Source organism: Lutra lutra, chromosome 1 (genome assembly GCF_902655055.1).
Source record: "Lutra lutra chromosome 1, mLutLut1.2, whole genome shotgun sequence".
Taxonomy (NCBI): Eukaryota; Metazoa; Chordata; class Mammalia; order Carnivora; family Mustelidae; genus Lutra; species Lutra lutra.
In genome coordinates, this window is record NC_062278.1 from 155547139 (window position 1) to 155560653 (window position 13515).

Genomic DNA, 13515 nt, shown 5'->3' on the forward strand with positions numbered 1-13515 from the left:
TCTCTTTACCGGAATGCCAGAAAATCCCTATAAAGGGCATATGTGTGTGTGTGTGTGCGCGCACACGCGCATGCATGTGCATGTGTGTTTGGGGGGAACTGGAGCCCCAGCACCTCTCTTTCCATGTCCCCCACACTTACACTGAGTATGAGGGTTGTCTGTCCCCTTGGGCAGGAAGGACCAGCAAGAAACAAACCCCTCCATGGAAGACAGTGGCGAGAGCTTGGTCCCTGGAATGTCACAGACCACCCACTCCAGTCCCAGAGGCCCCTTCCCCCAGAGATGGACCAACTGAGTGATCCAGACTTGAAAGCCCACACACCACACCTTGTGAGCGCCACCAGCTTTTATTGATGGGGGTGGAGGGGGTGACCTGGGAGCCTCCAGCTAGGCTGTGTCAGCGGGGTCTCCCTGGGGGCTCAGGTTTGTGTTGGGAAGGTACCTGTGGGGGTCCTGTCCATGTGGGTGGCCCAGGCAGGGGCAGGGCCTGGGGTCAGAAAAAGCCAAGCCGCTTTTTTTCCTGGTGCTGCCTCCACTTGGCCATGCTATAGCATTCTTCCTTGGATTTCCCAAAGATATCTTGGAAGTCAGATTCAGAGAGGTAGAACTGGACCAGGGGAGAGGGTACAGGGGCAGGGTGTAAGCTGATCCTGGAATCCCCTCTCATCCATCCAGCGGTATCGTCCCAGGGCTCAAGGCTCTCCTCCCCCATATTGCTATGCCCATTACTCCGTCTGGAAGACATATCCCCTGGGCAGGCTGCCCATTTCCCACAATCAGTTGGTCATGCCCCGGGCACCTCCAGCTCAGTTTCAGATGCTCCAGGCCCTGGGCAGTGAGTGGCAGGGGGCCTTGGGCACCTACTCTCCAGCAAGTCCTCAGCAGCCTGGTGCATTAGCTGTTCCGGGGCAGGCTCTCACTGATGGTAGGTCTGGAGCTGCTGTGGTAGCTGCTGGTGCTGGTGCCACTGGCCTTGGGGCCTAGCTGCAGCTCATTCCCTGTGCTCTCCTCCTAGCCCTTGAGGGTCCGTGGGGTCAAGGGGCCTGCCTTGCCATTGCTTGGTCCTCCAGATAGCTGGAAGTTGTTGAGTTCCTGCCCTGAGAGAGGACTCAAGCTGGGGAGTCCTGGGGGAGACACTCACACGGGGAGGCCACACTGAGCCAGTGGCCTTCTTGCCCCCATTGCAAACTCTGCCACCACCAGGGCCTGGCTCCCTTCGTGCCCATTCTGCCCATCCGGACCATGCTGACCAAACCTAGTCCCCGGCAGGAGGCTGGGGGACCCGGTACTCACTGCTGTTATCTCAACTGTGGCAGGTTTTGCTCCCAGGCTGCCGTCCACCACCTCCTCATAGAACTGGTTGTTCTGGGGGCAAGAATCAGGGTAGAACCAGGATGGAGGGCACCACTGGGACCTGGGGGTGAGAGAGGGGGGCCGGCGCTGGGGACAAGACCAGGGCTTCTCTACCCACACTGGAGGTCTCCCCCAGACAGGGCAGTGCCTCCTCCTAGCCTGCTCAGGGCAGGTCCTTCTCCCTGAAGTCGGTGGGGCTGGGAGTCCAGGCCTCACTCACAGTCCACTTGTAGGCGTCCCAGGTGACAACCATCCCGTGAAGGTGGGAGGCTCATAGCCCTGCTTCATCACCAAGATGGGCGTGTTGGGGCTCCTCCCTGCTGGGTGTGTCTTCAGGTAGTCCCGCCCCAGGCCACCACCTCCTTCTTCCACTCAGTGGCAGCTTCCCGGAACCACAGGAAGATCTGGGACGCAGAGGGCACCTGGCCTTGGGCGAGTGCAGGGGCTACCCAGAGCTGAGTACTTCTTTCCCACTCCCATCCATTAAATGGTCTCACAATCCCACACACATCCCAGCCAGCCAAGCAAGAAGACACAAAGTGTGGTGGGTGTGTGTATGGGGGGGTTTGGCTTTTGCTCCGAGATGGGAACGCAGAAGCCTCCTGGCCACATTCGGTGTCACAGACACACATGATGACAGCTACAGACACACAATCCCCCACTGCCACAGAGCCACTCACTGTCACCCGCGGTCACACACGGTTGCACGTAAACAAGATTGCACTCCATCACAGTTGTGCGCACTCCTGAAAAACACAGGCAACCCCCAAACCCGCCGCATGGAGCCTCTCAGACGCACAGTGACCCTGCCCCCCAAGAAGTGACTCAGTCGCTCCCATGGCAGCCAGTCTTATCGTTTCTTGGTTTCCCCAGTTACAGCAGCGTGTGACCCCACAGCCGCTCCACAGAGGCAGCCCCGTCACACAAAAGAAGCATGCACACTCGCGCGGTCATTCAATTTGTGACTGCTCGCACTGCCACCTTAGCCACGGGCACCCGGTCACCTGGAATCGCATGCTGTTGTGAGGCGCGCGGACACAGAACTGCTCCCAGCCGCACATGAGCCCCAGACACAGCCAGAGTCCCCTGCAGCTTCGCGGTGACACAGAGTTGTCCGTGGCTGTGCGGGGCACAGTCACTCATGGCGTTACTTTGTCACCCAGAGTCACGCAGACTCGCCCACAGCCTGACACGTTTGGGAATGCACTTATACTCAGCCCCGGCTGCATGGACACGGACACCCCCCCATTCATACCCCAGCCAGCCGGGGCAGCTGTCTCACCTCCTACCAGGTGTCCAGTAACATGATGTCATACGTGTCCAGGTCCTTTTGACTAAAGAACACTACCTCCGTGAGGACCAGGTGGCCCCTTTGGGCTGGAGCACTCAAACAGCCATGGCTGGAAGCTGGAGACATCCTTGGGAAGCCCAGCCATTGCAGACAGCCAAGCTGTGAGGGGCCCGGAGAGAGCTGTGCCTCCCAGCAGCCTGGGCCGAGCTAGCCCCCAGCACAGGGACAGCTTCTCCTGCAGCGGGAGGCAAGGGCCCTCCTCTGGGCTCCCCCCAGCCCATAATTCCCTCTGGAGATGCCCTGCTGCTCTCTGGGCCCCAGGGTCCCCATCTGTCAGTGGGAAAGCCCATTACATGACCTGTCTAGCCACAGCCGGTGGTGACACATGCTGCCCCAGGAATTTTCCCCTGAGTGGGGCCCTGGGAGGGGGATGGCTGGCTCAGTGGGGCTGGAAGGAAGGATGGAGGGGAGGGGTATTAAGCTGGGGCCCTGCCCACCCCAGGAGGGAGGAGCCCCCGGTCCTGGCTGGATGCTCAGGGGCATACAGCACATAAACCCGGCCTCACAGACACTCACAGCAGCCCCAACTCGGTAACAACCTCCCTGAAGGCCTCACCTGCCTTACCTTCTGATACACACCCTTGTCCTTTTACACACTCCACACATACTGTTTATCGACACGTCACATTAACTGCCCCCCACACATAAATGTACACACACACAGACACACACACACTCGGCACCATGACTCCTGGGGACTGTGGGCTGGGAATAGGGCTTTGCCCTCTTGCCCTCTGCCATTGGGAAGGTCCTGGACTGGGCATGCAGGGAGCAAGTTTGGCCAGAAGAGGGCACCACTGCCTGGCATCTTCCTGCTCTCAGTTACCCAGGGCTGGGGAGTGAAGGGTGGACTGTGCTCCTGGGAATCCTGGAATGGGAAGCCAAGAGACCTCAGTTCTAGGGTGGCCTCTCCAGCTCTCTGTGTGACCCTTAAGTCGTCACCCACCCTCTGTGGGTCTTAGTTTTCTCCTCTGTGTAAGGAGAACACCCTCCTCCCAGCCCTGTCACCTCTTGTTGCTGGGGTAGGGAGCCCAGCCTCCCAGGGCCTCCCAGAAGTGGGGAGGCTCCTGACCCTCCAGCACTGTTTCCTTGTTCTCCCCAGAGATGGCAGTGACCACCATCTGCCATCTCACTCTGGTCACCTGGCCAAGAAAGAGCTGGGTCAGGCCCTGAAGGGGGAGGGGTCTTTGCCTCCAGCCCCACCTCTCCCACTCACAGGGGACTCTGGGGGGGCTGGGCTTGAGTCAGGGAAGGCCTATGCTGATGGCAGGGCACACATGAGCTTCCCCACTATCAGGACTGGGGACCTCTCCTGGTCCACAGAATGGAATGCGGACCCCAGACTTGGGGACCATTTATGGTTTATGTTGAAGATCAGAGAAAACTGGCAAACTGGACTAGGCCTCCTCTTTTTCCCAAGGATCATGCTCCTGGCAGGAAGCAGGGGAGGCAGCCTGGACCTGGCCTGCCTCTGACCAGTGGACTCCCAGATCTACCTGTCACGTTCAGCTCCCCACTGTGGCCTTTCCCCTGCATAGGGCCTGGCCTGAGGCTGGACATGACCTCTGCCTCCCCTGTGGAGTAGAGCCATCCCTGGCCCTGCACACCGCCTTAGGTGTGAGGGGCTAGTGTTAGAGGTACCTTTCCAAACCAGAGGTAGCAGGTGCTAGGTGTGACCAGCAAGAAGATGTCATTGGAGTTGAGAGCTGAGGCACAGGCCGGCACTTCCATGGTCCTGGTGTTGTAGCTGTCCGTGCCTTGCACATGGTGCTGGCTGCCCCTTCCCATCATGCCCCCTGAGCCCCTACAAGAAGGCTGGGCCTCAGGATGAGGCAAGGGCTCCTGGGAGCTGCCTCCCTGTCCCAGTGACGGACAAACTACCCCCGGGCCCAGCAGACTCTTGCCTGAAGCCACCACTAACTCCTAAACCCCTTGAGTGTGGAGCGTGAGGACCCCATCAGCCTTGGATAGGGAACCAGACCCTTTCTCAATGGATCCCTCCCCCATGTCCAAGGAGTTGGGTCATGGCTACCCCAGGCCTTGAGGACAGAAAATGGTGACCCCAGGCAAGGCCCTACTCCCTTCCAATTCAGCTTCTTCACCTGTGCTTCTGCTTTGTGCCTGGCTCTGGGGACCAGGTGAAAAGACTCAGACAGGGGTCAGCCCTGGAACTCCCGGGTGTCTGACAGCATGGGGTTACCAGGGATAGTAAGCAGGGAGGGCCCCCGGGGCTGAAGAGAAGTCTTGCCCTTACATAAGGGCTGTGGGCACATGGAGGAGCCGGTGAGTTTGCAGGGACAGCAGCAAGGTGGTCCCTATCTGGAAGACCACCAGGTGGCCCTGGAGGATGCCGAGGAAGTGAGGGGGCTCGCTGCCCATGGTCGCGTGCTCCTGCACCAGGGCTCCATGGGACATGAGGTCCAGCTCCTCAGCGTTGCGGTTTACAGCACTGACCTCACGTGTGGTGGTCTGGTGGTGTGCAGGTGTCGGTGGTAAGGGCCTGGGGCAGCTCTTCAATCCCATTCTCAGATCCTCAGCTCTGGGGCTTGAAGGTGCCCCCTCCCACCCCCAAGCCGCACACCTGCCACAGGTACAGGATGTACCAGACACGGCCCATCTTCCAGTAGGTGTAGAGGACCAGGTAGCAGATGTCCACATACAGCTGTCCATGGTGCTTGGGGTCCACGGGCTGTCTGCCCAAGTCCTGGATGCACCACACCTGTGGAACAGAAGACTGGTGGGCCCAGGTGGCTCCTCCCCTTGAACCAGCCCGCCCAGCCTGTGCCCAGCCAGCGAGCTCTCCTCAGCCACAGGGCAGCCCTTCTCAGTGCAGGCAAGGGCTCTCCTGGGCTGGCGCAAGGCTCTGCAGGTGACCCTTCTTCCCATGGCCCCTGGGCACTCCCACACGTCCTGGCCTGCTGTCAAACAGGACAGAATTGTCCTGTGGTGCATGGGACAAGCAAGCGGGGAGGACTCCAGAGGCTGCCCAGACACCCTGCTCCCCTCCAGCCACAGGCGCGTTAGGGGCAGGCAGGTCTTGGCCCAGCTGCTTGCTGCCCAGGCCAGGGCTGCAGAAGCTGAGTGGATGCAAGGCCTCGGGGCTCTCGGGAAAATTCTCTTTTCTCAAGTGTCACTTAAAAAGACAAAACCTGTTCAAACACTGAAAGGAAAATACTTCCTTACACTTAATAGCGTGATTTCCTGTTCCTAGTGAGTATTGAGCATGGGCTCTGGAGCCAGGCCGACCTGCATCAAATCCCAGGCAAACCCGGTGTGGGCAGTGAGACCCTTCTGAGTGTCAGCTTTTCCCATCGGTAAAGTGGGCATATCAATACCCACCTTGACAATGGCAGGAAACAGTGCCTGGGCATCCTGTGGCCACACGGAGCCTGACTGCTCTCTCTGGGGAAGATGTCCTCTCTGGGGAAGAATGCTGCCTTTTGGAGAAGAGACTATTCCCGACCACATCACACGTGCTACCCAGGAGCAGCCCTTATCTGGCAGCCAGGCCTCCTGGTTCAGGGGCTCCCCACCCCCTGACTGCAGGCATGCTGGGAGGGTTCCCCTCCCTGCCTCTGCGCTTGGAGCCTGAATGGCAAGACCTTTGCCCTCCTCTGTTTTCCTATCCCCCTCTGTCTCTCCCTGTGTACCCCATCTCTCCTGCTTTTCATCCCATCCCCCCTCCACTCTGTTTCCTTCCTCCTCTTTCTCAGTCTCTTCTGTCTCTGTTCCCATTCCCTGTCTTCCTTTCTGCCTGCTCCCCCAACCCCTGCTGTGTCTCCTCCTCTCTTGATCCCTTCTAACAGTCTCTGTCCATCCATATTAGGGCAAATATAGGAAGAAACCTTGGACAATTGGTATTTTCTCTGACCTCCACCTACCTTAAGAACTAGAAGACCACAAGTCCTATTCCCAGAATCTTACAGCATCCCCACACCAGCCAAGGCCAGATGTTTTTGCCCCCACTTTATAGATAAAAACTGAGGCCCAAAGGAATTAAGGGTTCTACCAGGGATCAGATAACATGTCATGATGCAGTCCCTACATCTCCCAGAACTCTGGTCTGAGGCCAGAGAGGTGGCTGACTGTGTGACCGCATGGGGCTGTGACTGATGACATGTGATTGTGTGCTATGTTGGTGTGTTCCTGTGGGTTGACTGTTGTGTGTGACTGTGATCCTGTGTAATGTAGAATTTGTGCAATTACACGTTTGCCACTGGTGAACTTGGCTGGTTGGGTGCAATTAAAAGGTGTGCGTATATGTGTCTGTATTCTATATATGGTTATGTCATATATTTAACAAAGGAGCGGACTTAAGTATCTTGAAGTGTTACTGTGCTGTGTGCCAAGTGTTACGTGAACGCAGCTGCATAGATTGATTAGGCGTGATGTGTGTGAGCCAGCTGTAGGCAGGGTGTGTGTTCATGTACGCATGCCTCTGGGTGTCACCGTGTGATGTGCAACTGCGTGGACTTGGGGCACTTCAGCAACCATACGGATCACCTGAAAACACAGCCTGCCCTGTGTGCCTATCTTCCTCCAGCCAAGCTAATGCCCCTTACCTCCACCTCCCCGGAGGCGTCCACCATCCTGAGCTGAGCCGCTAGTTCAGGCTGACTGTGCAGCTTGCCCACATCAGCCTTACCTGAATCAATTTACCTGAATCAGGGAGGGCTTAGGTGTCACTGGCGACCTCGCCCCAGCTAACCCCCGTCCGTCCCATCATTCAAGAAGCCCCCCAACCCCGGCCGCACCCTCCCATCCCGTGGCGGTCCCACTCCATCCCACCGAAGACCCGGCTGCACGTCTGCAGCACCCGGCTCTCGCAACCCGCCGGGCCCGGTCCCGCCCATTCCTCCATCCCACGGAAGTTCTGGGCGCCGCCCCGCGCCGGCCCCGCCTCACCCCGCAGGCCCTGTCCCACGCCGACCACGTCCCGCCCCCGCAGGTCACGCCACGCCCCCGCCCCCGGCCAAGGTTCTGGGTGCCGCCCCACGCCGGCCCCGCCCCGCCTCCTCCAAGCCTCCGGCCTCGTCCCGCCCGCTCTCCCATTCCACCGAAGTTCTGGGTGCCGCCCCGCGCGGGTCCCGCCTTCCCCCACAGAACCCGCCCCGCGCCAACCACGTTTCGGTCCATTAGGCCAAGCCACGACCACATTCCCATCCCACTGAGGAGCCGGGTGCCGCCCCGCGCCAGCCCCGCCCCTCCAGACCCCGCCCCTCCCTCTCACTAGTCCCGTCGACATTCTTGTGCCCTCGCTGGTTGGTAGACCAAGTCTGGAAGAGCTGTTTGAACGCGGCCCACTCGGCGCCGTCGCTCACCACCTCCACGTTGGTGTAGGTCTGATAGCCTTTGGCATGGATGAAGGTCTGGGGCGGGGTCTCTGTCGGGGGCGCCCAGGCCGGGGCTTCAGGGGCTCGGCTGGGGGGGGTCCAATTCTCTGCTCCACCCGCACGGGGGATGTGCGGCTCAGCCAAGCCCTGAGCAGCATTAACCGAGCTCATGACCCGCTTGAGAAGCTGGCCCCTTCGCCTGGGTGGCTCAGTGGGTTAAGCCACTGGCTTCGGCTCAGGTCATGATCTCAGGGTCCTGGGATCGAGCCCCACATGGGGCTCTCTGCTCAGCCGGGAGCCCGCTTTCCCCTCTCTCTCTGCCTGTCTCTCTGCCTACTTGTGATCTCTCTCTCTGTCACATAAAAAAAATAAAATTAAATTAAAAAAAAAAAAAAAAAGCTGGCCCCTTCACCACCGACTTCTCTGAGGTCCCTGAGGACGGGCAAGGTCCCTTTCGTCTGAGCCTTGGGAAGGATGGGCGTGACAACACCCGCAGACCCCAGGAGAGCCCTGTCTCCCCTCCTCAAAAAGGAGGAGGCGCCCAGTGCGGTGTGCTTCTCAAACCGCAAGGCAGGGCCACGTTCCCCTTTTACTCGTGGTTTCTTGGGTGCTATCTGGTCCCCCGTGCCCTAACCCCTGTCAGGGCTCCCCAGGGTAGGCTGCATGGCCCGGGCACCTCGAGAGGGGCCCTGTGTTCTCTCAGACCCCTGACAAAACTGTGTCTCCATCCTCAGAGGAGGCACTTTGTCTCCAAGCTGAGACCCCAGGGCAAAGTCATGTCCTCTATCAGACAGCCTCCCAGGGCAGGATGTATCCACCTCCTGGCCCAAGGGCAGGACTACTGTCCCTTAAAACCCCAGGAACGTGGATGTCTCCTAGCTTAGATTTCAGGGTACTACCATTTCTTCCCTCACACCCCAGGGCAGGGCTCCCCCCACTTCAAACCTCAGGGCAGCTCCCTTTGAGACAGGGCCCAACAGCTTCATCAGAGCCCAGCTGAAGGGAGCCTTTTTCTCTTGGAGGCCGGACAACTGTCCCTGCCACACGTAGATCTTGAAACCACCCTGGTCCAGGATGCAGTAGTCCTGGGAGCAAGAAGGGGAATGATCAGGAGGTGGTCTGGCTCAGGTTGGGGTTGCGGGTGGGTGGGAATGGATGAGGTTAGCTGGGCCTGCCTCACCTCTTCCTGCAGTAGGTCTTGGGTTAGTAGGCAGGTCGCCAACTCCTGGATCACCAAGTTCTCATACTTCTCACAAACACTAGGGGATAGGCAACCGATGTAGGCAGCTCAGCCCCTCTCTGGCCTGGCTCCACTCCAGCCTCCTCTAGTCCCCCCAAAGGCAGAGGGCATGGAAGTTGCAGTCCTGACATCACTGCAGCCTTGCTGTAGAGCTTTAGGCAACTTCCTGGCCATCTGGTGCCTCAGTTGCCCTATCTGTACAATAGGTTTCTCAGAAACACAGCCATGCAAGAGGACAGGCTGGGCCCAAAGCCTTACATGGCTTGCTCCAGAAACCCAGGGGCCTTTCCTAGAGAGCTTTCTAGGGACACTGTGTTACTGTAGTAATGACAGACATGCAGACCCAGGCTACTCCCTCCACCCTGTCTACTCCCCAGGTCTGCTCCTTGGTAGAGGCAGACACTGGCCTTCTGCAGTCTGTCAATACTCTTGTTGGGCACAGTGGCGTGCAGATTGCCCACTCTGCAGGCCAGCACAGCTTCTGTGACCTGCATCGGGTCAGTGGCTTCGACCTCGTCATCCACCACACCAGTCTGTGCACGGCCACCAAGCTCCCTGTCCTGGAGGCTGCAGGTCAGGGCCAGGCCCTGTGAGAGGACGTGGCTGTCAGGGCTTCCCCAGCATGTCCCCCAACTTCCCTGCTCAGATAATCCATCCCTGATCCTTTCTGTCACAGCTCAGCTCCCAGAGGCCGGAGTCATGGGGAGACTTCACGGCATCCTAGACTCCAAGGATGCCAGTGCAGGCTCTAGGCTCAGCTTGCACATAGTAGGTGCTTCTCAGCTTGTAGCAGAGAACCAGGCCCACTTCTTGGGGTGGCTGGAGGATGGGCACCCTTCCCCCCAAACCCTGCATCCCTTAGTTCCCAGGGTAGACACTGACCCGCGCCTTCTCAGAAATGCTGCTCTCTGGCCCATTCCACTGGATCATCACCTTGCCCAGGTCCAGCAAGAAGATGTCACCCCTATTAAAGCTGTTCCAAGAGAGCTCCACCTGCCAGAGTCAGGAGCGGCAGGGCAGGAAACAGGGTGTTATACCACCAGCACCCGGGGAGAGGGACAACCTACATTGTCCACATGAGTGCACCAAGCTGTGGCCAACTGTCTATCTGTGGGACGCAGTACTGTGGCACGCAGACACGCATCTGTGTGACCATAGGAGACCTTGAAGGTCACTCTTGGGGGATGGCTGTGTGCATCCATAGGCATGTATGACTTTGGGTAATGCTGCATTTCACAGGGTGTTCACGTTTAAGACACTGTCTGCTCAAGGCATGTCGATAGCTGCATGTGTGTACGTGTACATGTGTGTGCAAGTGGAGTGTGTGTACCTATCTACTCACATGTGTACATGTGTGTGTACACATATGGGGGCACTTCCGATGTGAACAAGTGTGAGAGCACATGGGTGAGAGCTGATGTGTCTGAGTGGGGGGCAGGGTGTTATCTACGGAGAAGGACAGCTACCATCCAAACAGAGACACTTCAGGGAGGAGAAGGAGGGATTCTAAATAATTATGCCAATATGGCAGGCCAAACCTGGGGCTGCGTGTTGTCCCTGTGTGACTAGGGACATAGGTCACTGCCTCTGTGGGGATGGTGGGTGAGCCTGTGTGGGATTGTAACAGACCACTCTATGTCATATAGAGAGTAATGTGCACAACTCAGGTGTCACCATTCACATCGCAGACATCAAACACCTGGATGTTTGTTATGCCAAATTCCTGCCACATGGCAGTAACGTGTCATGTTCTAACAAGACTGGTATTCCCAATTGCTTTTCCAACAGATGGAAGTAGGGGGCAATCTACAGACTTGTGTGAGCCTGGGGGGACTGATGGGAGACAGTGGGTGTGCCTATGGGCGATGGGGACAATGTGTGTGAAGAGTGTGGGGCTGTGCACCCCCATCCCACATCAGGCCACTTCCCACTGTGCTGCCTAGGAGGACCCTCTGGGTGCGCCATCTTGTCTGCCTCACCTCCCCAAGTTCTTCATAGGCCGTTGGGGTGAATGAGAAAATAGAGTCGGAGGAGCCGTGGTGGTGAGGGGCTAGAAGCCTGGTTCTACCTCTTCTCTGCTCATTCAAGATAGGCCACCTGGGAGTGGTGACAGCCCTTGCCACCCTCCCGGCCCCCTCCCTCCTCCACACTTCCCCATAGGGGAGTCCCCACAGTCTGACCTGAGCCTGGAGGCAGAGCACCATCCCCCGCAGCCCTCACCTTGGTGTCTGGCACGTGCTTCCTCCCTCGAATGTGCAGCAGTCGTTGGATGCTGTACATGTTGGTCTCCACGTGCCTGAGGGCAGAGGCCAGGCTTCCTTTCCCGTAGCTGAGGAGGGAACGGGCTCTCCTGGAAGACTACACATTGCCATGCTCAGGAATGAGCGCAGAGGTGAGCACACGTGTATCCGTGGACAAGTAGGGGCACACGGGGATCTGTCCGTGGAGGTACAGATGGGAGTGCATGGAATCTGGGCCACAGCACACGTGTGTGCACACAGACATGTGTCTATGTACGTGTGCCCGCCTATTGGCGCATCCTATAGGAGTGGTGTGTTTTGTGCTTGTGTGTGTATAAATATGCTCCCGTCTATCCTATATGTGTGTGCGAGGTTTAACTTCTTCGAGGAACAGTGCTACATGAATGAAACAGCCATGTATGAAACAGCCATGATCAAATATTGGCATTTTCCTACGGTTTAACCTAATATATCGCCATCATTCATTTAATCCATATTTGAAGCAATTTCTACTCAAAGACATATTTCTACTGGGCACAGTATCACAAAGGCAAACTCCAAAAGACATTGACCTCCACTTCGGGGTATATACCCAAGAGAAGGGAAAAACACTTCTGCACAAAAGCTTGTAGACAAGAGGATGTTAACTAAACTTAGTGTGGTGATCAGGTCTCAGGGATTGTAAGTCAAAGCCTCATGCTGTACTCCTCAAACTCTACCGTGATGTATGTCAATTACCCCAACAAAATCGGAAAAAAAAAAAAAAACCCACCGCAAAACGTGGATAAAAATATTCATAGCAGCATTATCCGCAGCAGCCCCAAAGTGGAAGCAATTCAAATCTCCCGTGAGGGATAAATGCATAGATGTGTTCTATCCCCCATCATGCGCTGTAGAATTCTATTTATAAAAATGCGCCGAATAGGCAAATCTATATAGACGGAGGGAAGAAAATGTTGGGGGTAAACGGGGAGTGTTGTGAAGGGTATGCGGTTTCTTTTGGGGTCACGGAGGTGATGGTGCACAACTCAGGGACAGACTAGAAGTCACTGAATTTATGCTCTAAATCGGTCGTTGTTGGGTATGAGACTTGTAACTCAGGAGAGACGTCTCCCCCGAGCCCAACACCCCCACGCGAGGGTGAAGAGAGTCACCCCAGGCCTCCCAGCCGGCAGCCTAGCACTCACAGCACTGCCTGGCCGAAGTAGCTGCGGAAGGTGTCGGCCTCTTGGCTCGACGCCTTCCGGTGCGGCACGGTGGCGGCCCCCGGCGCCCCCTGCAGGTGCTGCTCGAAAGCTTCCGCCGCGCCCTCTGCCTCTCCGCCCTCCTCCTTCCTGACCCAGTAGTGCAGGTCGCTGGGCACCCCCTGCGGGGCCTTCAGGCTCTGGGGAACCTAGGGCACAGGTGTGTGTGTGTGGGGGGGGGGGTCGGGGCTCGCGGAGGATCCAGGGATGGGGTGGACACAGATCCAGGGTGCGCCAAGGGCCTTGGAGGGACTGAGCAGGCGCCTCCCTCGACAGGAGGTCCAGAATGGGGGACGGAAGGATGAAGAGGCCTCAGAGGTGGCAGCCCTCTCCTGGGGTTGATTCCTGGGCTGCCAGCCTGCCTCTTCCCGGGGCGGGGCTTGGTCTGCATCATCACACTCCCCTGCGGGCCAAGCCACCTCTCAGACAGGCTCCCCGCATGCTCACATGGAGGACGATGTAGCAGCGTTCCTTGAAGAAGTTCCCATAAGCCCTCTCAGGAGCTAGCACCATGCTCAGGTTCTGGGAGAGGAAGGTGCCCATGGAAACTTCGCAGGACCACCTGCCTACCCATGACCTTCTGGGGTTGGAGGAAGGAGGGAGCTCTGAGATGGGGGGAGGGAGAAGCCTAGTCTCAGAGACTGCATAGGCCTTGTCACCCGCTCTGTTGTCCGGTTGTGCCCCTCACCTCGATGATCCATACGTGGAGGTCCCTGTGACTCTCAATGGCTGGGAGGTCCTTGCCGATGTCCAT

At 57.8% G+C, this 13515-nt stretch overlaps 1 protein-coding gene across 1 annotated transcript; it reads right to left on the bottom strand.

Moving 5' to 3' along the window:
* Window positions 1-340: 340 nt before the first annotated feature.
* Window positions 341-13515, bottom strand: VILL (villin like). The gene is given in 24 exon segments (XM_047740662.1): window positions 341-607; window positions 845-909; window positions 912-1092; window positions 1294-1365; window positions 1574-1599; window positions 1602-1697; window positions 1700-1757; window positions 2636-2728; window positions 2730-2782; window positions 3714-3873; window positions 4346-4472; window positions 4474-4500; window positions 5004-5204; window positions 5284-5423; window positions 7267-7349; window positions 7935-8073; window positions 9006-9122; window positions 9218-9296; window positions 9665-9864; window positions 10160-10270; window positions 11498-11606; window positions 12705-12910; window positions 13209-13283; window positions 13450-13515. Coding segments are annotated over 24 exon segments (2598 nt in total). The 3' UTR covers window positions 341-493.